At 36.9% G+C, this 26,007-nt stretch overlaps 1 protein-coding gene across 9 annotated transcripts in view; it reads right to left on the bottom strand.

Moving 5' to 3' along the window:
- The window catches only part of CHRDL1 (chordin like 1), a 124,080-nt gene that overhangs the window by 86,766 nt on the left and 11,307 nt on the right, over nucleotides 1-26,007 (bottom strand). For all 9 annotated transcript variants that reach the window (XM_034949744.3, XM_034949740.3, XM_057301084.2 and 6 more), the window contains exons 3-4: nucleotides 3,764-3,876; nucleotides 730-823 (exon numbers count right to left, since the gene is read on the bottom strand). In XM_034949744.3, coding sequence (XP_034805635.2) covers nucleotides 730-823; nucleotides 3,764-3,876 — 207 coding nt within the window. The remainder of the gene's footprint in view (nucleotides 1-729; nucleotides 824-3,763; nucleotides 3,877-26,007) is intronic.

Below are 26,007 nucleotides of genomic sequence, written 5' to 3' on the forward strand. Positions count from 1 at the left end.
AGCTTTTTCTAGGATTGCCACTGGGCCCACAGGCATTCTCTGAATCACTCCACACGCTTTTGGGGTGGGAATCGGGCCCCAGTCAGACATGAACAAAGTGTCATTGAGGGAGCTCCTGCCTCAGACAAATACCGTAGCTGCAAATCGTGAAAGTAGATGTCCTAACAGTTTTGTGAAAAAGTCTCTGCCTGGCTGCCCCTTAGAATTACACTTAACAATGTGTACATAATAACTGCAGTCTGGAGGAGGTGACTATTCAGCAGGCAGGCAGCTTTATACTGTCATAAACCTCACTGGGTCAGCTCCTTTGATTTATGAATGGCCCCCTCATAATTTAGAAGCTATGCTCGGATGCAATTCCAGCACTAATTGTATAAGACACATGCTGCCATGCTGCAACTCTCCTGGTGCCTGCTGCCCATGGCAGGAAGAGGCTGCTTATAGCAGAAAATCTCTGGGCCACAATTTCCATCTCCGATTGACACCCACCTTCAAATGATTAAAAGCCCAATAAAAATCTGTTACTGGGTACCCAATAACTTATTAGAGCCTAGAATGTACCCCATTTGGGCTATAAAAAGTATTTAGAGGCCAGTTTGGACTGCCTAAAGGTTCCTATTGTTATCTGTCTGGAAGTTTCCCTTCTGGGGAATTATGGAGATGAGTTGAGTTGGGTGAAGAGGGAAATGGAGAACCACAGCTAGGAAAGAAAGAGACAAATTGCTTTACCTGGGCAGCGAGGGCAGCACAGATGAGGAATATGCACAGGAGAAAGGCAATGAACATTTGGACATCTGACTCGGCTGCAAAGCACATTCCCATTCTGAAAAAGAGAAGGCAATGAGAAAAAATAAATGTCTTTCAAAGGTCGCTGGGATCAAGCCAGTTTGGGAAACAGTCATGCAGGGACTCACCCAGGCAGTGAATAATGCATTCCCAAGAAGCTGAATGCATTCAACATTTTCTTTCCTTTTCTCATCACCAGCACCTCTGCTGGGTTGGTTGATAGTTTATTGGCATATTTTTCTAAGGCTGAGATCACCACTCCTCCAATTTTCAAAGCTTCCCATTAATTGTGGGAGGCTTCTTCTGGCCTGGCTCCATGGCATTTCTACCATTCCCCAGCTCTAGCTGCATGTCTTTTCCAAGAACCTACTCTGATTTCATAATCACCTGTCCAATAACATGAAAGACACAATGAGCAATGGGTCCCCTGAGCTGCTACCCAGCCCTGGGCAAGGAGGCATCCCTAGCAGGTGGATCCTGGATTCCATATAAATCTGCCTTGGCCCAGTGGGCCGAGTGATTCTTCTCATTTCCTTTTTAGCCAAAATTCTTCTGAGGACGAGCTAGAGTTTGGAATTTAGCTGATTAGGTAGTATGCCTGGGTGGGGCGACTGGGTCCCTGCCTGATTTACAATTACAAGACCCTTCGCTCTGACAGCTCACAACCATTTCTAGAACAAAGACATAGTCTGGAAATAAATTTTTCATTTACATTTTCCATCCATAAATCATTTGCAGCAAGGGCTACTTGTATTTGTCAGGCTGTTGTGGGGGAAGAAAGTAGTGAACAGGATATAGAAATAGAAAATGCCTCGTGCTTGAGCTGTTGGCATTGGGATCATTTTAACATTTTGACTGCGTTGCAGACATCAAAGCCTCAGCTCCCAATGGTTAGCTGTCCATCTCCAACGTGTCGAAATGTGTCACGTCAAGAATCCGACAAAATCAGGCCATCCCAGGCAGTTAATCAATCCCCAAATGATCTATTTAATACATGCCCTAACCACTTAAAGAGGCGGGCTTCTTTTATCCAAATTGGAATTGCCTTATCCCAACCTTTTCCTTTTCTTGTGTACTTTCTAGAATAATTTTTTTTGGAGTGTTGCATTTGGCAACACCACAGAAGCTCCTCAGGTATCACACTCCTCAGAGGCAGGTGGTATAATCTTGAATTGAGATCACTGAAGCACATCAGAAACCACACCTCCCAGCTGAGGTCTAAAGTGAATCCTCATTAATGCTATATACTGAATTCTGTTCTAGAGTTAATAGATTAATAATAATAACGATGATGATGATAACCACAATGATAAGGACAACAATGATGACAATAACAGCTGTTAACATTTCTTGAATGTTTACAATGACTAAGTATTGTTTTAAATGATTTAAATGGATTTGTAAATTTAATCCTTATCAGAACCATATGAAATGGTAATATCATTATCCCATTTATAAAAAGAGGAAGATGAATGAATATCACAGAGGTCAGGTAACTTGTCCAGTGGCTCATAAGTGGCAGAGGCAGGGCTGGAAACTTGGTCTGTCTTTATTCTAGAACCTCATAGCCTCTTAATACTGCCTGATGTTACCTGATAATTATGTTTCCACATGCTCAAAATTCTGACAGCCCAAAATTATGTTCAAATGGTAAATGGATCAGGCTTGCAAGTGATTGTTCCTGCTCTAGCTGGGCATGAGGGAAGAGGTGCAGTCCTTACAAAAGGTCTCAGGTAAGAAGCTGGTCTTGAAAATTCTTCGTGTAAGTTCAGAATTCTCAATGCCTAGTACAAGGCCTCCCTTTCCAATTAGCCTAGTGCACCACTTCTCTACCAGGGGTGATTTTTGCTCCCCAGGCAACTTGGCCATGTCTGGAGACATTTTTGGTTATTAGGATTGGGGTTGGTGCTCTTGTTGTCTAATGGGTAGAGGCCAGGGATACTGCTTAACATCCCACAATGCGCAGGACAGCCCCCAAACAAATATCTATAGTGCAAACAAGAAACTCTAGCCTAACATATAATGGCAGAGGTTTGTTGAGAAAGATGGACCACAGCTGTGCTCCTGGGTCAAGACCATGGGAAGAAGATGGAACAACCTGCTTTATCTATTGCAAAGATGGCATTTAGGCCAACCAAAATCCTTTCTAAATGACTGGACAAGAGCCAAGGCTAAGTCAAGGGAACTCTAATCCTTAAGAGGTACAGGCCAACGTTTCACAAACTCAGTTTTAATTACAGTTATTGGCTGAGACAACATAGAATCCACTCTCCCAATGAACCAGTTTATAATTTGTCCTAATATTCTCCCTAAAGGTCAGCCTTAAAATAATTTTCAAAAACTACTTTGTCTTACAATCTAAACATTCTATTGAGCTTTTGCCTCCACTCCCACTATCAGGCTCTTCTGCCTTCTCTAACCATGCCCTATATCATTAGGTTAAGAGATCATAAATATCTGTCCATAGTAAATATTCAGAGAACCCATGAAAATCAAGCCAAAAAGCAAGAGAGGACAGAAGACAGAAAATGTTTATTTTTCTTGCAATCATCTTCTTACTTTCTTCTTTTATTTTATGAGATAGGGTCTTGTTCTGTCAACCATGCTGGAGTGCAGTGGTACAATCTCGGTTCACTTCAGCCTAGAAGTCCCGAGCTCAAGTGATCCTCCCACCTCAGCCTCCCAACTAGCTGGGACAACAGGCATGTGCCACCATGCCCAGCTAATTTTTGTACTTTTTGTAGAGATGGGGTTTTGCCATGTTACCCATGCTGGTCTAGAACTCCCGGGCTGAAGTGATCCACATGCCTCAGCCTCACAAAGTGCTGGGATTATAGGCATGAGACAGTGCGATCGGTCTGCTTCTTTACTTTCTTTCAGGATTTTATCACCCATGGTCCCTGGCCATTTGGGCACTGAAAGCCTCTCGGCATGCTGAGGAGCAAACTGGGAAATCACATGTCATGACAGATTGTACCTCTGAGCAGATGCAGTTCACGCAGTAAACCAACCCATAAGGTTCCAGGTAAGGATGCCATCTCTCACCCACTCTGTACTTCTTGTCTTGAAACATGCAATATGTCTCTGAATCTGTGAAGAAGGAGATGGAGAATATGCCTGTTAGGAAACATCAACCAAGTCACAAAATTCAAAAGCAATCACAAGTTCCATCCATTTTATTATACATCAAGAGAAGTGGCATAGCAAGTATTTATAGAATTCCTATTAGGGGATTAGTGTTATACATACTTTGCTCACTGGATCCTCACCACAATGACCCATAAGGTAGATATTATTATTAGTCTCATTTTATAGATAAGGAAAATCAAGAGTCTTATAACCAGTAAGAAGCTGAGATGGAACTCAAACCCAGGTTTGTCTGACAATGATGTACAAAATCTTTTTAAATTTAATTTTATTTTTCCATAAGTTATTGGGGTACAGGTGGTATTTGGTTACATGAGTAAGTTCTTTAGTGGTGATTTGTGAGATCCTGGTGCATCCATCACCCTAGCAGTATACACTGCACCATATTTGTTGTCTTTTATCTCTTGTCCCCCTCCCACTCTTCCCCCCAAGTGCCCAAAGTCCACTGTATCATTCTTATGCCTTTACATCCTCATAGCTTAGCTCTCACATATCAGTGAGATCATACGATGTTTGGTTTCCATTTCTGAGTTACTTCACTTAGAATAATAGTCTCCAATCTCATCTAGGTCATTGCAAATGCTGTTAATTCATTCCTTTTTGTGGCTGAGTAGTATTCATATATATACACACACACACACACATATATATATACACATATATATATAATCAATAGAAACATATATATATGTATATATGCACATACTGACTCTCTGTCTCTGTCTCTCTCTCTCTCTCTCTATCTATCTATCTATTTATCTATATGTTTCTTTATCCACTCATTGATTGATGGGCATTTGGGTTAGTTCTACAATTTTGCAATTGTGCATTGTGCTGCTATAAACATGCGTGTGCAAGTATCTTTTTCGAATAATGACTTCTTTTCCTCTGCATAGATACCCAGCACTGGGATTGCTGGATCAAATGGTAGTTCTACTTTTAATTATTTAAGGAATCTCCACACTGTTTTCCATAGTGGATGTACTAGTTTACATTCCCTGCATCCACACCAACATCTACTGTTTTTTCGTTTTTTGATTATGGTCATTCTTGAAGGAGTATGGTGGTATTGCATTTGATTATGGTCATTCTTGAAGGAGTAAGGTGGTATTGCATTCTGGTTTTGATTTGCATTTCCCTGATCTTTAGTGATGTTGATCATTTTTTCATATGTTTGTTGGGCATTTGTATATCTTCTTTTGAGAATTGTCTATTCATGTCCTTGGCCCACTTTTTGATAGGATTTTTTTTTCTTACTGATTTGTTCATTGTAAATTCTGGATATTAGTCCTTTGTCAGATGTATAGATTGTGAAGATTTTCTCCCACTCTGTGGGTTGTTTGTTTACTCTGTTGACTGTTCCTTTTGCCATGCAAAAGCTCTTTAGTTTAATTAGGTCACAGCTATTTATCTTTGTTTTTATTGCATTTGCTTTTGGGTTTTTGGTCATGAAATCCTTGTCTAAGCCAATGTCTGTTGCGGGAAGTCAGGGACCCCGAACAGAGGGACTGGCTGGAGCCGTGGCAGAAGAACATAAATTGTGAAGATTTCATGGACATTAACCAGTTCCCAAACAATACTTTCATAATTTCTTACACTTGTCTTACTTTGATCTCTTAATCCTGTTATCTTCGTAAGCTAAGGATGTACATCACCTCAGTGCCACTATGATAATTGTGTTAACTGTACAAATTGACTGTAAAACATGTGTGTTTGAACAATATGAAATCAGTGCATCTTGAAAAAGAACAGAATAACAGCAATTCTAGGGAACAAGGGAAGACGACCATAATGTCTGACTGCCTGTGGGGTCAGGCAAAAAGAGCCATATTTTTCTTCTTGCAGAGAGCCTATAAATGGACATGCAAGTAGGGAAGAGATCTCTAAATTATTTTCCTAGCAAGGATTACTCTGGGAAAGGAATACATTCCTGGGGGGAGGTCTATAAATGGCTGCTCTGGGAGTGTCTGTCTTATGTGGTTGAGATAAGGACTGAAATGCACCCTGGTCTCCTGCAGTACCCTCAGGCTTACTAGGGTGGGGAAAAACCCCGCTCTGGGAAATTTGAGGTCACACTGGTTCTCTGCTCTCGAACCCTGTTTTCAGTTGTTTAAGATGTTTATCAAGATAATAAGTGCACCGCTGAACATAGACCCTTATCAGTAATTCTGCTTTTGCCCTTTGAGTTGTGATCTTTGTTGGACCCTTATCAGGAGTTTCTGATTTTGCCCTTGTCCTGTTTCCTCAGAAGCATGTGATCTTTGTTCTCTTTTTTGTCCTTTGAAGCATGTGATCTTGTGACCTACTCCCTGTTCTTGCACCCCCTCCCCTTTTGAAATCCTTAATAAAACTTGCTGGTTTTGTGGCTCAGGTGGGCATCACCATCCTACCGATATGTGATTTCACCCCCAGCGGCCCAGCTGTAAAATTCCTCTCTTTGTACTCTTTCTCTTTATTTCTTAGCCGGTTGACACTTATGGAAAATAGAAAGAACCTACATTGAAATATTGGGGGCATGTTTCCCCAGTAAATGTCTAGAAGGGTTTTTCCAATGTTATCTTCTAGAGTTTTTATAGTTTCAGGTCTTAGGTTTAAGTCCTTAATCCATCTTGAGTTGATTTTTGTATAAGGTGAGAGACGAGGATCCAGTTTCATTCTCTTACATGTGGCTTGCCAGTTATCCCAGCACTATTTGTTGAAAAGGACCCCCACATTTATGTTTTTGTTTGCTTTGCTGAAGATCAGTTGGCTATAAGTACTTGGGTTTATTTCTGGGTTCTCTATTCTGTTCCATTGGTCTATATGCCTATTTTTATACCAGTACCATGATCCCAAATTTATAAAACAATTACTAACAGACCTAAGAAATGAGATAGACAGCAACACAGTAATAGTAGGGGACTTCAATATTCCACTGACAGCACTAGACAGATCATCAAGACACAAAGTCAACAAAGAAACAATGGATTTAAACTATACCTTGGAACAAATGGACTTACAAGATATATATAGAATATTTCATCCAACAACCACAGAATACACATTCTATTCAACAGAGCATGGAACTTTCTGCAAAATAGACCATATGATAGGTCATAAAACAAGCCTCAATAAATTTAAGAAAATCGAAATTGTATCAAGCACTCTCTCAGACCACAGTGGAATAAAACTGGAAATCAACTCCAAAAGGAACCTTCAAAACCACGCAAATACATGGAAATTAAATAACCTGCTCCCGAATGAGCATTGGGTGAAAAACGAAATCAAGATAGAAATTTAAAAATTCTTCAAACTGAATGATAATAATGACAGAACCTTATCAAAATCTCTGGGATAAGGCTAAGGCAGTGCTAAGAGGAAAGTGCATAACCCTAAACACCTACATCGAAAAGTCTGAAAGAGCACAAATAGACAATCTAAGGTCACACCTCAAGGAACTAGAGAAACAAGAACAAACCAAACCCAAACCCAGCAGAAGAAAGGAAATAACCAAGATCAGAGTAGACCTAAATGAAATTGAAACAAAAAAAAGACACAAAAGATAAGTGAAACAAAAAGCTGGTTCTTTGAAAAGATAAATAAAATCGATAGACCATTAGCAAGATTAACCAAGAAAAGAGAGAAAATTCAAATAACCTCACTGAGAAATGAAACAGGAGTATCTTCAAATACTGAAATATGAAAGATCATTCAAGACTACTATGAACACCTTTACACACATAAAGTAGGAAACCTAGAAGAGATGGATAAATTCCTGGAAAAATACAACCCTCCTAGCTTAAATCAAGAAGAATTAGATACCCTGAACAAACCAATAACAAGCAGAGAGATTGAAATGGTAATTAAAAAATTTCCAACAAAAAAAGTCCAGGACCAGGTGGATTCACAGCAGAATTCTGCCAGACATTCAAAGAAGAATTGGTACCAATCCTTTTGACACTACTCCATAAGACAGAGCAAGAAGGAACCCTCCTTAATTCATTCTATGAAGCCAGCATCACCCTAACACCAAAACCAGGAAAGGACACAACCAAAAAAGGAAACTACAGACCAATATCTTTGATGAACATAGATGCTAAAATCATTAACAAAATACTATCTAACTGAATCCAACAACCTATCAAAAAGACAATCCACCATGATCAAGTGGGTTTCATACCAGGGATGCAAGGATGGTTTAACATATGTAAGTCAATAAATGTGGTACACCACATAAACAGAATTAAAAACAAAAATCACATGATCATCTCAATAGATGTAGAAAAAGCACTCGATAAAATCCAGTATCCCTTTATGATTAAAACCCTCAGCAAAATTGGCATACAAAGGACATACCTTAATGTAATAAAAGCCATCTATGACAAACTCACAGCTAACATAATACTGAATGGGGAAAAGTTGAAAGCATTCCCTCTGAGAACCGGAGCAAGACAAGGATGCCCACTCTCACCACTCCTCTTCAACAAAGTAATGGAAGTCCTAGCCAGAGCAATCAGACAAGAGAAAGAAATAAAGGGCATCCAAATCAGTAAAGAGGAAGTCAAACTGTCCCAGTTTGCTGACAATATGATCGTTTACCTTGAAAACTATAAGGAGTCTTCCAGAAAGCTCCTAAAACTGATAAAAGAATTCAGCAAAGTTTCTGGATACAAGATTAATGTACACAAATCAGTAGCTCTTCTATACACCAAAAGCAATCAAGTGGAGAATCAAATCAAGAACTCAACCCCTTTTACAAAGGATGCAATAAAATAAAATAAAATAAAATAAAATAAAATACTTAGGAATACATCTAACAAAGGAGTAGAAAGACCTTTACAAGGAAAACTAAAAACACTGCTGAGAGACATCATAGATGACACAAACACATGGAAACACACCCCATGTTCATAGACAGGTAGAATTAATATTGTGAAAATGACCATACTGACAAAAGCAATCAGCAAATTCAATACAATCCCCATCAAAATACCACAGTCATTCTTCACAGAGTTAGAAAAAACAATTCTAAAATTCATATGGAACCAAAAAAGAGCCTGCATAGCCAAAGCAGGACTAAGCAAAAAGAACAAATCTGGAAGCATCACGCTACCTGATTTCAAACTATACTATAAGGCCATAGTCAGCAATACAAAATTTTAACTACTACTCCGTTACAATGATAAAGGGAGCATATCATGTGTTCTTTTTCTTGAAAAGGTTGTGTTCCCTTTCTTTGGAAATGCAAGCTAATGTCTGAAATGTGGATGTATCAGAACATTCTCAGAGCTGTTGGTGGTATAGGAATGATAGATGATGCATTGTGTTAGGTCTCTATGATTGGCTTTGCCTACACATGTTAACATCACTCAATCATTAAACAAATATTTGAGCACTGTCAGGCAATATGCTAAGTGTTGCAGACGAAAAGAACTAAAATTTTTATACAAAGTCCCTGCTCCCATTCAACTTACAGAATTCTTGCATAAACAACTCCTGTGATGGTTAATATTAAGTGTCAACTTGATTGGATTGAAGGATGCAAAGCATCCTTCTGGGTGTATCCTATCTGGGTGTATCTGGGTGTCTCTGGGTGTTTTTGGATGTGGCCAGAGGAGATTAACATTTGAGTCAGTAGACTGGGAGAGGAAGACCTACCCACAATTTGGATGGGCACCATCCAATTTGCTGCCAGCAAGGCCAGAAAAAGCAGGTAGAAGAAGGTGGAAGAAGCTGACTTGCTGAGTCTTCTGGCCTTCATATTTCTTCCATGCTGGATGCTTCCTGCCCTCGAACATCAGACTCCAAGTTCTTTGGCTTTTGGACACTTGGACTTATACCAGTGGTTTGCCAGGGGCTCTCGGGCCTTCAGTCACAGACTGAAGGCTGCACTGTTGGCTTCCCTACTTTTGAGGTTTTGGGGCTCAGACTGAGCCACTAATGGCTTCTTTGCTCCTCAACTTGCAAACGGCCTATTACAGGACTTCACCTTGTGATCGTGTGAGTCAGTTCTCCTTAATAAACTCCCTTTCATGTATACATATATCCTATTAGTTCTGTCCCTCTAGAGAACCCTGACTAATACAACTCCCAACTAACTCAAACCACTCACTCTCCTTTGCTGGAACAGAAATTTTGGTAGCCACAGCTTATCTTATACCACAGTTCACTTGAGCACATACCATGTTAACTGCCTTATTGTACATGATATATTTCTCCATCAGAGTCCCTGAAAGTAGGTAACATTTATTCTTTACTCTCTATTCATCACATGGCCTAGTACACTGTGGGCAATAAGCAATTATAGGCAATATGCAAGCATAAGCAACTGACAAATGATTGGTAAATTGAATTTCCAAATCAAGTGGTTTATCTTCTAATCCCATCCTCTTCTATCTCCCACTTTTCATCATACTAGCTCAAAATAAAGCAATACTCCTCTTATAATAAACACACAAATTTTCTTCAGTCCAGTGCAGATTTTCCTGACGATCAAAATTGAAGTAATAAAGACAGATAAGCAGGAAGCTAAGAGAAGATATTGTGAACAAATAGTAAACAAAATATTAGTATTGGAATATTTTAATCATGCAAATCAATTAGGACCAACCAATCCAATAGAAAAACAATCTAAGTACAGAAATAGGCAAGTCAGAAAAGAAGAAATTGGAACAGACAATGTATTAGTCCATTTTCATGCTGCTGATAAAGTCATACCTGCAACTGGGCAATTTACAAAAGAAAGAGGTTTATTGGACTTACAGTTCTATGTGGCTGGGGAGGTCTCACAATCATGGTGGAAGGTGAAAGGCACATCTCACATGGCAGCATTCAAGAGAAGAGAGCTTGTGCAGGGAAACTCCCTTTTTTAAAACCATCAGATCTTGTAAGACTCATTCACTATCATTAGAACAGAGCAAGAAAGACCCGCCCCCATAACTGACCTCCCGCCGGGTTTCTCCCACGACATGTGGTAATTGTGGGAGTTACAATTCAAGATGGATTTGGGTGGAGACATAGCCAAACAATACCAGAGAGTAAATATTAAAAGATGTTCAACCTCACTAGTAATCAGAAATCTAAATTAAAACTAAACTGAGAGAGATGCCTCATATCAATGATTGCTTCAAAGAACCTCTATGAATCTTTCCAAATACCCACAAGGTGAATTCCAATTTATTTTTCAAACCTTTCTTTACAATTTCTTCAGAACAATAAACTGGGAGACAGAAAATCTAGGTTTGAGTCCTAACCTACTCTGTGTGACATTGAGTAAGTCACTCAAACCCTGATAACCTCATTGAGTGAGTCACTCAAACCCTGATAACCTTTTCAACATCTGTGAAATATTATGTTTCTCAAGTGGATGTTAGAGGATTAAATGAAGCACTTTGTAAATTATAAAGTGCTATAAAATATAGAGTGTTATTTTATATTCATTGGCTTTTCTCTAATTAGAAAGCTAATACATGCTTAATGTAGAAAATTGGAAAACATACACAAACACACAAGAAGGGCAACAATAGAAAAGAAGCAAGAAACATTATACATAATCCCATTACAGGAAGATAACCACTTTTAAGAAGCTGGTAGCATATAAATAGTCTGTGGGTTGAAGAAGAAATCAAAAGGGAAATTAGAAAGTATTTTGTACTAAATGAAAATGAAAACACAGCACATCATTTAGGGATTCAGCTAAAAAAGCACTTAGAAGGAAATTCATATCACTAAATATCTATATTGGGAAAGGAGAAAAGTCTCAAATCAATATCTTAAACTAGAAAAAGTAGGACAAAATAAGAAAAAAAAATAGAATAATAAAGAGCAGAAATCAATGAAATTGAAGACAGAAAGTCAATAAGGAAAAACCAATGAGATCAAAACTGGATCTTTAGGAAGATCAATAAAATTGATAAACCCCTATAGATAAAAAGAGAGAAGACAAAAATTACTAAGACTAGAGACAAAAAAGAGGGTTTCATTGCATTGACTACAGACATTAAAAGGGTAAGGGTAAAAAGGGAACAATGTGAATAACTGTATGCCAGTTAGTTTAACAACATAGAATGATTAATTCTTGAAACAACATAAAATGGATTAATTCTTTGAAAGACACACATTACCAAAGCTCAATCAAAAAGAGATAACTAACCTGAGACTGGGCGTGGTGGCTCACACCTGTACTCCCAGCACTTTGGGAGGCCGAAGTGGGTGGATCACCTGAGGTCAGGAGTTCAAGACCAGCCTGGCCTACATGGTAAAACCCTGTCTCTATTAAAAATACAAAAATTAGCCAGGCTTGATGGTGAGTGCCTATAATCCCATACTCAGGAGGCTGAGGCAGGAGAATCACTTGAACATGGGAGGTAGAGGTTGCAGTGAGCTGAGGTGGCACCATTGCACTCCAGCCTGGGTAACAGAGCAAGACTCTGTCTCAAAAAAAAAAAAAAAAAAAGATAGCTAACCTGAATAGTCCTATATATTTTAAAGGAATTTAAATTATATATATAGTTGAAAACTTTCTTACAAAGAAAATTCCAGAATCAGATGGCTCCACCGGTGAATTCTATCAAACATTCTACCAAACCCTTCCAGAAAACTGAAGAGGAGGGAATACTTCCCAACTGAATATTTAATGCAAGCTTTACACTGATACCAAAACCAGATAAAGATATTACAAGAACAGAAACTACAGACCAATATCCCTTAAGAACATAGATGCAAAAATTCTCAACAAAATTTTAACAAACTAAATCTAACAATATGTAGAAAGATAATACTTTTATGAGCAAGTGGGGCTTATCCTGGAAATTCAAGGCTAGTTCAACATTCAAAATCCAATCAATGTAATTCGCCATATCAACAAACCAAAGAAGGAAAATCATGTAATCATTGCCACAGATGCAGAAAAATCATTTGACAAAATTCTACATCCATTCATGACAGACAGTCTCTGCAAACTAGAATGAGTACTTCCTCAACCTGATAAAGGGCATCTACAAAAAACCTATAGCTAATATTACACTTAATGGCAAGAGACTGCTTTACCCCTAAGATCAGGAATTATACAAGGATGTCTGCTTCACTACTCCTGGAGATATTAGTCAGTGAAATTGGGTAAGAAGAACAAATAAAAGGCCTATATGCTGGAAAGTAAAAAAATAAAACTTTCTATTCACAAATGGACATAATTTTCTACATAGAAAATCTATAAGAATATATTAAAAAGTTACTATAATTTATAAATCATATTTATATATTTTATAATGAACAATTAGAAATTGAATATTGAAAGTGTACTATTTTCAATAGCTCTCCCAAAACTTGAAAATACTGAAGTATAAATCTAACAAAATATGTGTAAGATCTTCACTTAGAAAGCTAAAAAACGCTGATGAAAAAAATCAATGAAGGCCTAAAAAATGGAGAGATACACTTTATTTATGGATTGAAAGATACAAAATTGTTAAGATATCAGTTCTCTCCAATATGATTTATAGATTCCATACAATCTAAATCGAATTACCAGCATGATCTTTTATAAAAGTTGGTAATCTAATGAAAAATTTATATGGAAAGGCAAAGAAAGTAGAATAGCCAAAACAATTTTGAAAAAGAAACATGTCAGAGACTTAATATAAAATTACACTTTTTGGCCGAGTGTAGTGGCTCATGCCTGTAATCCCAGCACGTTGGGAGGCTGAGGCAGGCAAATCGCTTGAGGCAAGGAGTTCGAGACTAGCCTGGCCAACCTGGTGAAACCCTGTTTCTACTAAAAATACAAAAATTAGCCAGGCGTGGCGGCACACGCCTGTAATCATAGCTACTCAGGAGGCTGAGGCACGAGAATCGTTTGAACCTGAGAGGCAGAGGTTGCAGTGAGCCAAGATTGTGCCACTGCACTCCAGCCTGAGCGATAGAGCAAGACTCTGTCTCAAAAGCAAAAAGAACAACAACAGACTGACGTTTTCAAGACAATGTGGTGTTGGCGAAATGTTAGACAAATAGATCAACAGAATAAAATAGATTCAAAATCTACCCACATATGTGGTCAATTGATTTTCAACAAAGGTGCAAAGGGAATTCAATGGAAAAGGGATAGTACTTTCAACAAATGCTGCCTAAATATTTGGATAGTAATATACAAAATATAAACTAAAATGAACCTTAATCCATATCACATACTATATATAAAAATAAACTCAAGATGGGTTATAGACTTTAAAACCTAATTTTTTAAAACTTCTAAAAGAACAAACAGGAGAATATCTTTGTGATTCTGGTTTAGGCAAAAAGTTTAGAAATGACCAATGTCACAATCCATAAAAGCACCCTATTTTGCTACCAAATACTACATCTTATTCATTCTATCTAACTGTATTTTTGTAGCCATTAAAATTTATTTTCTATTGATTAGTTTGGATTTGATTTACTCTTCTTTTTCTAGCTTCCCAGGGTGGTAGTCTGTATTATTCAGTTTAAATCTTTCCACTTTTAATATATTAATTCCTTGCTATATATTTCCTTCTAAGCACTGCATTTGCTGCAGCCTGCAAATTTTGATAAGTGGTATTTCCATTTTCTTTTAGCTCAAAATATTTTAAAATTTCTCTTGAGACTTCTTCTTTGACCCATGTGCGATTTAGAAGTGTGGTTTTTAATCTCTAAATAGTTTGGAATTGTACAGCTTTCTGTTACTGATTTCTAGTTTAATTCCAGTATGGTGTAGAAGTATATATTGTAGGGCCGGGCACGGTGGCTCACGCCTGTAATCCCAGCACTTTGGGAGGCCGAGGCGGGTGAATCACGAGGTAAGGAGATCTAGACCATCCTGGCTAACACGGTGAAATCCCGTCTCTACTAAAAATACAAAAAATTAGCTGGGCGTGGTGGCGGGCGCCTGTAGTCCCAGCTACTAGGGAGGCTGAGGCAGGAGAATGGTGTGAACCCAGGAGGCGGAGCTTGCAGTGAGCCGAGATCGCGCCACTGCACTCCACCCTGGGCGACAGTGAGACTCTGCCTCAAAAAAAAAAAAAAAAAAAAAAGTATAGTATGATTTCTATTATTTTGTGTTTCCTAAGGTATGTTTTATGACCCAGAATATGGTCTATTTTGGCGAATGTTCCATGTGATCTTGAGAAGAATGTATATTCTCATGTTGTTGGATGGAGTATTCTACAGACATCAGTTAAATCCAGTTGACTGATGATTAAATTGAACTATGTCCTTACTGATTTTCTGCCTGATGGATCTATAAATTACTAATAAAGGGGTATAGAAGCCTCCAGCTCTAATAGTTTGTATTTCTCCTTGCATTTCTATCAGTTTTTGCCTCACATATTTTGATGCTTTGTTAAGTGCAAACACATTAAGGACTGTTATGTTTTCTTGGAGAATATACCCCTTTATTAATATGTAATGCCCCCCATTTTTCCCGGATAATTTTCCTTGTCCTAAAGTCTTCTTTGTCTGAAATTAATATAACAACTCCAGCTTTCTCTTGATTAGAGCTAGCACAGTATATATTGTTCCATTCCTTTACTTTTAACCCATCTGTGTCTTTATATTTAAACTAGGTTTCTTTCATTTAGCATAATGTCCTCCAAGTCAATCCATCTTATGGCAATGACAGGATCTCTTCCTTTTGTATAGCTGAAAATATTCTTTGGTATACATTACAATAAGTGAAATAAGCCACACACACAAAGAAAAATATCACATGATCCCACTTATATGTGGTATCTTTTTTTTTTTAAAGGTCAACTTCACAGAGATACAGAATAAAACAGTCGTGACTATGATTGGTGTAGGGGTGTGGAAATGGGAGATACAGGTCAAAAAATACAATGCAGCAGATATACAGGATGAACAAGTCTAAAGATCTAATATGCAGCATGAGAACCATAGCTAATGATAGTGTATTGTAGTCAGAATTTTTGCTAAATGATTAGATTATAGCAGATCAATTGAACAAATTGTCTCTTGGATGTATTCAACTGAAGAATTTGTCCCTGGATATTTGTACTAAAACATACTAAAACCAAAAGTCAAAATATATTGGTTAACAGGACATTTTTCTCATATATGCAGTAAAATGAACCATCATATTAGTTAACAGGATATTGTTCTGATACATGCAATAAAAGGGAATTGAAAGCATTGTTCCCAAAATAGGCCTTGGCGATTTGCAAGTAATGGCCTAGACCACCAAGTTGCATCAGATGCAGTTCAAAGTAATGCTTGCATACTTTGCAACAGAAATTGTAGTTATCAACCATAATATGGACCGAAATTTCAGTCTCTGTGACTTCCACAGACCATACCAATAGAAGATGGAGCTGCATTTTCAGGGAAATGTTGACTTTAGTGAAAAAACATTCTTTTCAAAAGGAGACCCAAGACACTTGGCAATGTGGTGAACACATTTCCACGAATAGCCATCTTTACATTTGTATCATATAAGGGTTGGTGACATGAGGAACTTTCAGGAGTCATGGATAACAAATTATGCTGTTTCAAGATGTAAGTAGCTGGTAGGTTTGAAGTGTTGACAATAAGAGGATGCAGTGTATCTTGAAATAAATGTCTATCCATTGGGAGAGGTGAAATAAAATTTTTCTCAAAAATAAAACCACTAAAAAAATAAAATTTGAATTTCACCTGCAATGGTTGGTCACAATTGAGGAATCTGACCCATCACAACTGAGGAATTTGACTTGAAGGGACAAATTGTTCAATTAATATGATTATAACTGCTCTTGTGGGGGAAAATGGATAACCATGTAAGATGAATAAATATACTAATTTGTTTCAGTACAGTTACAATTTTTATATGTATCTCATAACATCATGTTGTATACCTTAAATGTACACAATAGAATTTATTAGAAATATTTTTTAAAATAAAGTGGTTTCTTATAGATAACACATAGTTGGATTTTGGGGATTTTTAATCCCCTGACAGTCTCTGTCTTTTAATTGGTTTATATAGACCATTCACATTTAAAGTGACTATTGATTTGCTAGTTTAATATTGACCGTATTTGCAATGACTTTCTATTCATTGCCCTAGTTTTTTTGTTACTTTTTTTTTGTCTTCCTTTCTTTTTCTGTCTTCTCTGGTTTTAACTGAACATTTTATATTATTCCATTTTCTCTCTTCTCTGAGCATATCAATTATACTTCGTTTAAGAAAGTTTTTAGTGGCTGCCCTAGAGTTTACAATATACATTTACATTAATCCAAGTCCACTTTTACTTTTAGATAACACTATACCACTGCATGTGTAGAACAGATATGTTCTAACAGAATTTTCCCAATTCCTCCCTTCCATTCCTTATTATACCTGTCACTCATTCCACTTTCCCATAAGCTACAGACATGTAAGATATCACTGCTATTTTTATTTTGAACAAACTGTCCTTTATTATGTCAATTAAGAAAAAGAAAAATATTTCACTTCACTTATTATTTTGCTAATGTTCTTCCTTTCTTTATGTAGATCCAAGTTTCTGACCTATGTCATTTTTCTTCTTTATGAAGAATTTTTGTTAATAGTTCCTGCAAGGAAGGTCTACTGGTGACAAATTCTCTCAATTTTTGTCTGAGAAAGTCTTTATTTATCATTTATTTTTGAAAGATAAATTCTCTGAATACAGAATTCCAGATTGGTAGCCCTTTTTATGAAGAATTTTTGTTAATAGTTCCTGCAAGGAAGGTCTACTGCTGACAAATTCTCTCACTTTTTGTCTGAGAAAGTCTTTACTTATCATTTATTTTTGAAAAATAAATTCTCTAAATACAGAATTCCAGATTGGTAGCCTTTTTCTTTCAACAACTTAAATATTTCACTCCTTTCTTTCTTTGCTTGCAGTTGCTGAAGAGAAATTTGATGTACCCATAAACTGTGGGGGGAGGGAAAGTATTATATAAATACTTTAAAGTATTTATGTATTTTTATATGTTAAATTAATACTTAATTTTTTAGAGCAGTCTTATGTTTACAGTAAAATTGGGAGGAAGGTACAGAGATTTCCCATATACCCCCTGTTACCACTGCCACACATGCATAGTGTCCCCAGTTATCAATATCTCCTGCCAGAGAGGTACAATTGTTTCCACTGATGAACCTACACTGACACATCATTATCACTCAAAGTCCACAATTCACATTAAGGTTCACTCTTGGTATTGCACATTCTGTGGGTTTGGACAAATATATAATGACATGTATCCACTATTATAGTATCAAAGAGAGCAATTTTACTGCCCTAAAAATATTTTGTGTTCTGCCTATTCATTCCTGTCTCTTCCCTAACCCCTGTCAACCACCGATCTCTTCATTGTCTCCATAGTTTTACCTATTCCAGAATGTCATATAGTTGGAATCAAACAGTATGTAGCCTTTTCAGATTGGCTTCTTTCACTTAGTAATATGCATTTACATTTCCTCCATGTTTCTTCATGGCTTGATAGCTCATTTCTTTTTGGCAATGAATAATATTCTACTGCCTGCATTTACCGAAGTTTATTCATCCATTCACCTACTGAAGGACATCTTGGCTGCTTCCAAGTTTTCGTAATTACAAATACAACTGTTATAAACATCTGTGTGCAGGTTTTTGTGGGACATAAATTTTAAAATTTGGGATGTAAATATCAAGGAGTGAAACTGCTGGATCATATGGTAAAAGTATGTTTAGTTTTGTAAGAAACTTCCAAGCAGTCATCCAAAGTGGCTGTACCATTTTGCATTCTCATCAGCAATGATTGAAAATTCCTGTTGCTCCACATCCTCACCAGCATTTGGTGTTGTCAGTGTTCTGGATTTTGGCAATTCTATAATAATAGGTGTGTAGTGGTATCTCACTCTGATTTTAATTTGCATTTCCCTGATGACATATGATATAGAGCATCTTTTCATATGCTTATTTGCCATCTGTATACATTCTTGGGTGAGGTGTCTGCTAAGGTCTTTGGTCCATTTTTAAATAGAGCTGTCTGTGTTCTTATTGTTGAGTTTGAAGAGTTCTTTGTATATTTTGGATAACAGTCCTTTATCAGATATGTCTCTTGCAAATATTTTTCCCAGTCTGTGGCTTTTTATTTTCTTGACAGTGTCATTTGCAGAGCAGAAATTTTTAATTTTCATGAAGTCAAATTTATCAATTCTTTCTTTCTTGGATAGAACCTTTGGTGTTGTATCTAAAAAGTAATTGCCCAGAACAGAATAAGAAGCCCAGAAATAATGTCACAGACCATTTGATCTTCGACAAAGTCAACAAAAACAAGCAACGGAGAAAGGAATCCCTATTCAATACGTAGTGTTAGGATAACCGGCTTGCCATATGCAGAAGACTGAAACTAGACCCCTTCCTTAAACCATGTACAAAAAGTCAACTCAAGATGGGTTAAAGACTTAAATGTAAAACCTAAAACTATAAAAACCCTGGAAGATAACCTAGGAAATGCCATTCTAGAAAAAGGAACTGGCAAAGATTTCATTACAAAGATGCCAGAAGCAACTGCAACAAAAATAAAAATTAGCAAGTGGAATCTAACCAAACTAAAGAGCTTCTGCACGGCAAAAGAAAGCATCCACAGAGTAAACAGATAGCCTACAGAATGGGAGAAAATATTTGCAAACTATGCATCTGACGAAGGTCTAATATCAATAATCTGTAAGGAACTTAAACAAACTTATAAGCAAAAAACAAATAACCTCATTAAAAAGCAGATAAAGGACATGAATAGACACTTTTCAAAAGACACGCATGTAGTCAACAAGCACATGAAAATGTGCTCAGTATCACTGATCATTAGAGAAATGCAAATCAAACTCACCATTAGATATCATCTCACACCCATCAGAATGGCTATTACTAAAAAGTCAAGAAATAACAGATGCTGGCAAGTTATGGAGAAAAGGGAAGGTTATACACTGCTGGAGAGGATGTAAAATAGTTCAACCATTGTGGAAAGCAGTGTGGTGATTCCTCAAAGACCTAAAAACAGAACTTCCATTTGACCAAACAATCCCATTATTGGGTATACACCCAAAGGAATATAAATCACTCTACCATAAAGACCCATGCGTGCATATGTTCACTGCAGCACTATTCACAATACGAAAGACAGAATCAATCCAAATGTCCATCAACAGTAGACTGGATAAATAAAATGTGCACATATACACCATGGAATACTATGCGGCTATAAAAAAGAATGAGGTCATGTCCTTTGCAAGAACATGGATGGAGCTGAAGGCCATTATCCTTAGCAAACTAATGCAGGAACACAAAACCAAATACTGCATGTTCTGACTTATAAGTGAGAGCTAAATAATGAGAACCAATGGGCAAAAAGAGGATAACAACAGACACTAGGGCCTACTCGAGGCATGAAGGTGGGAGGAGAGAGAGGATCAGATAAAATACCTATTGAGTACTATGCTTAGTATTTGGGGACAAAATTATCTGTACACCAACCCCCCGTGACACACATTTGCCTGTATTAACAAACCTGCACATGTATCCCTGAACCTAAACTAAAAGTTAAAAAAGCAAGTCATTGCCAAATCCAAGGTTACCTAAATTTTTCTCTTATATTATCCTCTAAGGGTTCTTTAGCTTTGCATTTGACACTCACGTCTGTGTTCCATTTTGAGTAAATGTTGGTGAAGGGTGTGAAATCTATGTCCAGATTTATTTACATTTTGGATATGGATGCCCAGTTGTTCCAGCACCCATTTATTCAAAAGACTATTTTTTCTCCATTGAATTACTTTGTTAAAGATCAGTTGATTATGTTTATTTGGGTCTATTTCTGGGCTCTCTATTACATTCCCTTGATCTATTTTTCTATTACTTTGCCAATATCTCATAACTTTGATTACCATAGCTTAATAGTAAGTCTTGAAGTTGGGTAGTGAGTTTGTTCTCCTTTAATATTGTGTTGGCTGTTCTGGGTTTTGCCTTACCATATACACTTTAGAGTCAGTTTGTTGACATCCACAAAATAACTTGCTGGGATTTTACTGATATTGTATTGCATCTATTCATCAAGTTGGGAAAAACTGACATCTTGACAATATCGAGTCTTCCTAAACACAAACATGGAGTATCTCTCCATTCTACTTAGTTTTTTATTTCTTTCATCAGAATTTTATAGCTTTCATCATATAGATACTGTACATATTTTGCTGAATTTACACCTGTTTCATTTTAATGACTGCTTATATAAATAATATTGTATTTTTTATTTCAAATTCCACTTGTTAATTGCTGGTAGACAGAAAAGCAATTGACTTTTATATTAACTTTGTATACTTCAACCTTGCAATAATCACTTATTAGTAACAGGAGTGTGTTTGTCATTGTTGTTGATCCCTTGGGATTTTCTACGCAGAAAAACATGTCATCTATGAACAAAGGTAATACTGTTTTTTCCTTCCCAATATGTATACCTTTTATTTCCATTTCCCATCTTACTGCATCTGTTGTTGATTTTCAGTTCATTCAGTTTTTTTTCTTTTGACAACAGGAATGACAACCTCCAAGATCACTATTTATCAGACTGGAAACTGGAAGCTCTTTCTGATCTTTTTTTTCCATGGGTTATGTGTATTAAGGTTTTATTACAAAATTAACAGCATATATTATATACATTTTATAAACTACATTATAAATTAACATATCAGAACATTCCTGTGCCATTAAATAGTTTACCCATACCTCATGACTAATTACATAGTTCTACACCAATACACAGCTGAACCATAATTTATTAACCAATCCCCTATCTTGGGATATTAGGTTGTTTCCATTTCTTTCCATTAAATAAATTATGACAAAGATCCTTAAATATAAAGTTCTGTTTGCAACATTAGGTATTTTCCTAATGCAAAATCTTAGAAGTAGATTTCTTGGGTCAAATGTTTTGAGTACTTTCAAATTCTTGATTTACATTACCAGACAACCTTCCAGAAAAGCCACAGTAATTTACTTTCCCATTAGCAGTGAGTGAGAATGCCCAGCAATGGACTGTTTAAAGTTTTGGCAACTTGGTTAAGTAAGGGAAAATGGAACGAATATTTCTTTCTTTTTCTTATCGGCAAGGTTGAATATATATTCATTTTAGTAACAATTTTTATTTCCCCTTTTATGATACTATCATTGTCAACATTGTTATATTGATCTCTATTTGTGAGCTAAAAGTAGGTGCTCAAAATATTTATTAATTGAAAGAAAACAGAACATACTTTTAAGGCAGAATGTTAGTGTTTTTCAGCCAAATCTTAGCAATACATTTTTTTTGGTATAGATACAAATTAAACTTCTGCTCCACAACATTCAAGGACATGGTAAGAAATATTTTAAATATTTTAATAATCCCAGTATATTTAACTGATGAGAGATGATTATGAATTTCCCAAGACTAACATCTAAATAAGGCATCTTTCTCTACCATTTCGGTGAGATGAGAGTTACTGTTTCTGTACAATAAATGTATAGTCTCACTGACAAACACTTAAGTGATTTGCATTTCACATATACAACTTATTTCAACATTTCAGAAAGAATCTGAGTATACATGTGGAAGCAAATCCTACAAGGTGGCTCCTTCAAATGGCATTACTAGGTTAGCATAAATATTCATACTTATATGAGTCTGGGGCCACTAAAACTTGAATGGAGGTAAGCTAAAAGTTACTTTGTAGATTTAAATCCACATTGCAGAGTAAGCTATAACCTGTATATTATGCGTTTGATTCTGAATTATTTTTCTTGCTTAGATTAGCTCAGAGGTTGACATAATATTTACGTATTTAAAATATGAAACTGAATATGTTTTCCTATCAGCTATATGTTCTGCATGGTTGAATGACCTACCCTTTTCTTACTTGATAAAGAAGAAAGGGGATAATAAAAGATAAAGACCACCGAAAAGACTACTCAAGCACTGAAATAAAACGAGCTATACAAATGTGGGTTTCAAGTTCATTTGCACATTTCTAAAACTCTCTTCCAAACTGTTTAAGATTCTGACTTGCAGGAAAGTCTGTTTCCAAAAGGACAGTATATATTGATGTGATGAGGAAGGTATTCTTAATATATAACTTTCAGGCAAGTTGCTATCTATTCTCTAAAAAATATTTAAGATAGATTATTTCACTGACACTATTAAATGGATCGCTTCAGTATATGTGAGTTCACCATTATTCCTGAAAACCACAGATAACCCAACTAACTGATTTCAGACAATAGATTACATTTCCCCCCAAATTCAGCCTCTAAGGAGTATTATTAGACAAAGTTTGAAAGCTGAGCCATCTGAATTTTCTGCCCCGAATTTGGCTCAAAGGCTAGGAGGTAGATGATAAGTGTAAAAAGCAGCCAGGGAACCAACTGCAAGAAAAATATAGAGCCAGATGAGAACGGTGATAACAATAACAAAAACAACAAGTTATATTTGTTGAGCATTTCCTATGAGGCAGGATCTGCTCTAAGGGTTGTACATATCTGAATTCACTAAATTCTTACAACAACCCTACAAGGTAGGTCTCATTATTGGCCCCATTTTACCACTGAGGAATCAATGGCACAGAGAGGTTTGGTAACTTGCCCAAGTTGACATGACTAATCAAGGTATGGAAATAGAATTCAAACCTATATCTTGTAGCTTTAGAACCAAAGACTATAACCTTTACAGAATTCTGCCTCTCCTGCTACGTAGTTGGTAAGGTGCAGGTCACTGTTTTTAGAACTTGGAAAGTAAAGAGCTTCCACATATTCTTTACTAACCTTTTCTCAAATTACCTTTCCACTATACCTTTTTAACACAACTTTGATCACCTTTTAAAAATCAATGTTGTTTGTAGTGAAGTCAAGTAATACTCGACAAAGACTATATAAAATAGTGCAGCTGGCAGAGACTATTTTGCATTTTTGTATTTACATCAGTGACAACACATAATGTATAAAATAGTGCTCATGCTTTTAAGGGCTTTGAAATCTTGATGGGAAGACAAGATTACCCCAGCTAAAAGTTATTTTTCATTCTCTTTAAACCTAACAGCACTTTCCTCATTTGTTCACGTGGCATTTATCCCACGTACCAGTGTCTTCCAAACTATGCTTCTTGAGGATGCAAATATCTTACTCAAACACTAACTGCTGATAGAAACCTGATCTAAAATGAAAACATAATGGTATTTCATCAAGTGTATTGGTCTTATTATCTCAGCAACATGGGATTTGGCTAATTATGACCCAGACAGAAACCTACAACTCCTGGAAGGAGCAAATTTAGGAACTGAAGGCAGACAAGGAGCTGAACGGTCACGCCATTAGTGCTATTAAACAATGCTTCTGCAATTACTGACACTGATATTTTTATAGCACATCAAAAAAGTAAACACTATAATTTTTTTTTCTTTTGAGACGGAGATTTGCTCTTGTTGTCCAGGCTGGAGTGCAATGGCACAATCTTGACTCACTGCAACCTCCGCCTCCTGGGTTCAAGGGATTCTCCTGCCTCAGCCTCTCGAGTAGCTGGGGTTACAGGCACCTGCCACTGTGCCCAACCTCAGGTGATCCACCCACCTCACCTCCAAAAGTGCTGGAACACCATAATTTTTAAGACGTGTTTGAGCATGGTTGTCCAATATTGAGTGGTTAGCACAATTATACTAATTTCACCATGAACACATTGGACAATCACCAAATTTGAGAAACTATGATAAAGTCAATTTCAGTATATGCTTATAAGTTTGAAATTTTAAAAATTGTTGACATTACCAAGGAGAGAATTTAATGAGTTATGCAGTATAATCAATAACACATAAAACCCCAGTATATCATCTTGGACAAAAAGCACAAATCAGATGCATGACTTACTGCTAACTAATGGTGTCTGAGAGTAGAATTTGGTCCCAAAGGAATTCCAACTAACTTGTGAAATGGACCTTCAACCTGCAACATCACAGCTATTTTTCAAATGTATCAGCTTGCCCTCATTAGAGGTGGCTATCTCTGCTACTTTAGGGGCCCCTGTTAATAGGAACAATGATGACAAAAAGTAAACAACAACAGATACGTGTCACTATGCCATCAATGTTTTGCCAATCATTACTGACTAGCTCCCAGGATTAGGCAAAGGTCAGTAACTTCATCACCAGTCCAAAATCAAGAAAACATTCCCAAGAACTGTTTTTGATAAGCGCTATTACTGTAGACACATTGTCATGTCAGTATTACAATAATATTTATTCTATTATAACACATGGTCAGTGGAAAAAAAGATGAATCTCTGCTATTCATTATATGAGTGGACACATCAAGTAAACAAATTCCTTTTTAATTATTTTTTTCTTTAAAAGGCTACTAGAAGAGTGAAGAAAAAATAAAGGCATAAGTACGTCTCTTCTGTCATTTATCAAACTTGAAGCAGAATGTAGGAAGGGCAAGATGTAGTAGTTAAGGGGAAAACGTTTCTTATTTCACTGACAATTGGGTTTCTAGAGTTGAAGACTCTGTGTCATGTTTTCTCAGGACTTTAAGACTTCATTTCCAGCCTGCAGACGCCAGAGAAAAAAAGAAAGTCATGAAGAAGCAACATTCTCCGTCCTGTGTATGCAGCTTTTCCCTTCATTCAGAAGTTAATTAGCTTTTTCCTACTTGCTGGATCACCTGCCCAAAATTATATACTGAGTGTTTTTTGTTTGAGATGGAGTCTTGCTCTGTCACCCAGGCTGGAGTGCAGTGGCACAATCTCGGCTCACTGCAACCTCCGCCTCCTGGGTTCAAGTGATTCTCCTGCCTCAGCTTCCCGAGTAGCTGAGATTACAGGCACCCGCCACTATGCCCACCTAAATTTTTTGTATTTTTAGTAGGGATGGGGTTTCACCATGTTCGCCAGGCTGGTCTCCAACTCCTGACCTCGTGATTCACCTGCCTGGGCCTCCCACAGCATGGCCCTCTCACTACTTGTTTTGTGGTTATTTTACTTTCCTATTAGCAGGTGGGCAAACCCATCGAAAAGAAAAGGGTCCATAATTCAGAGAAGTTTGGCAGTCAAGCAAGGTGACACCATTAA

This window comes from Pan paniscus, chromosome X, assembly GCF_029289425.2.
Source record: "Pan paniscus chromosome X, NHGRI_mPanPan1-v2.0_pri, whole genome shotgun sequence".
In the NCBI taxonomy this organism is placed as follows: domain Eukaryota; kingdom Metazoa; phylum Chordata; class Mammalia; order Primates; family Hominidae; genus Pan; species Pan paniscus.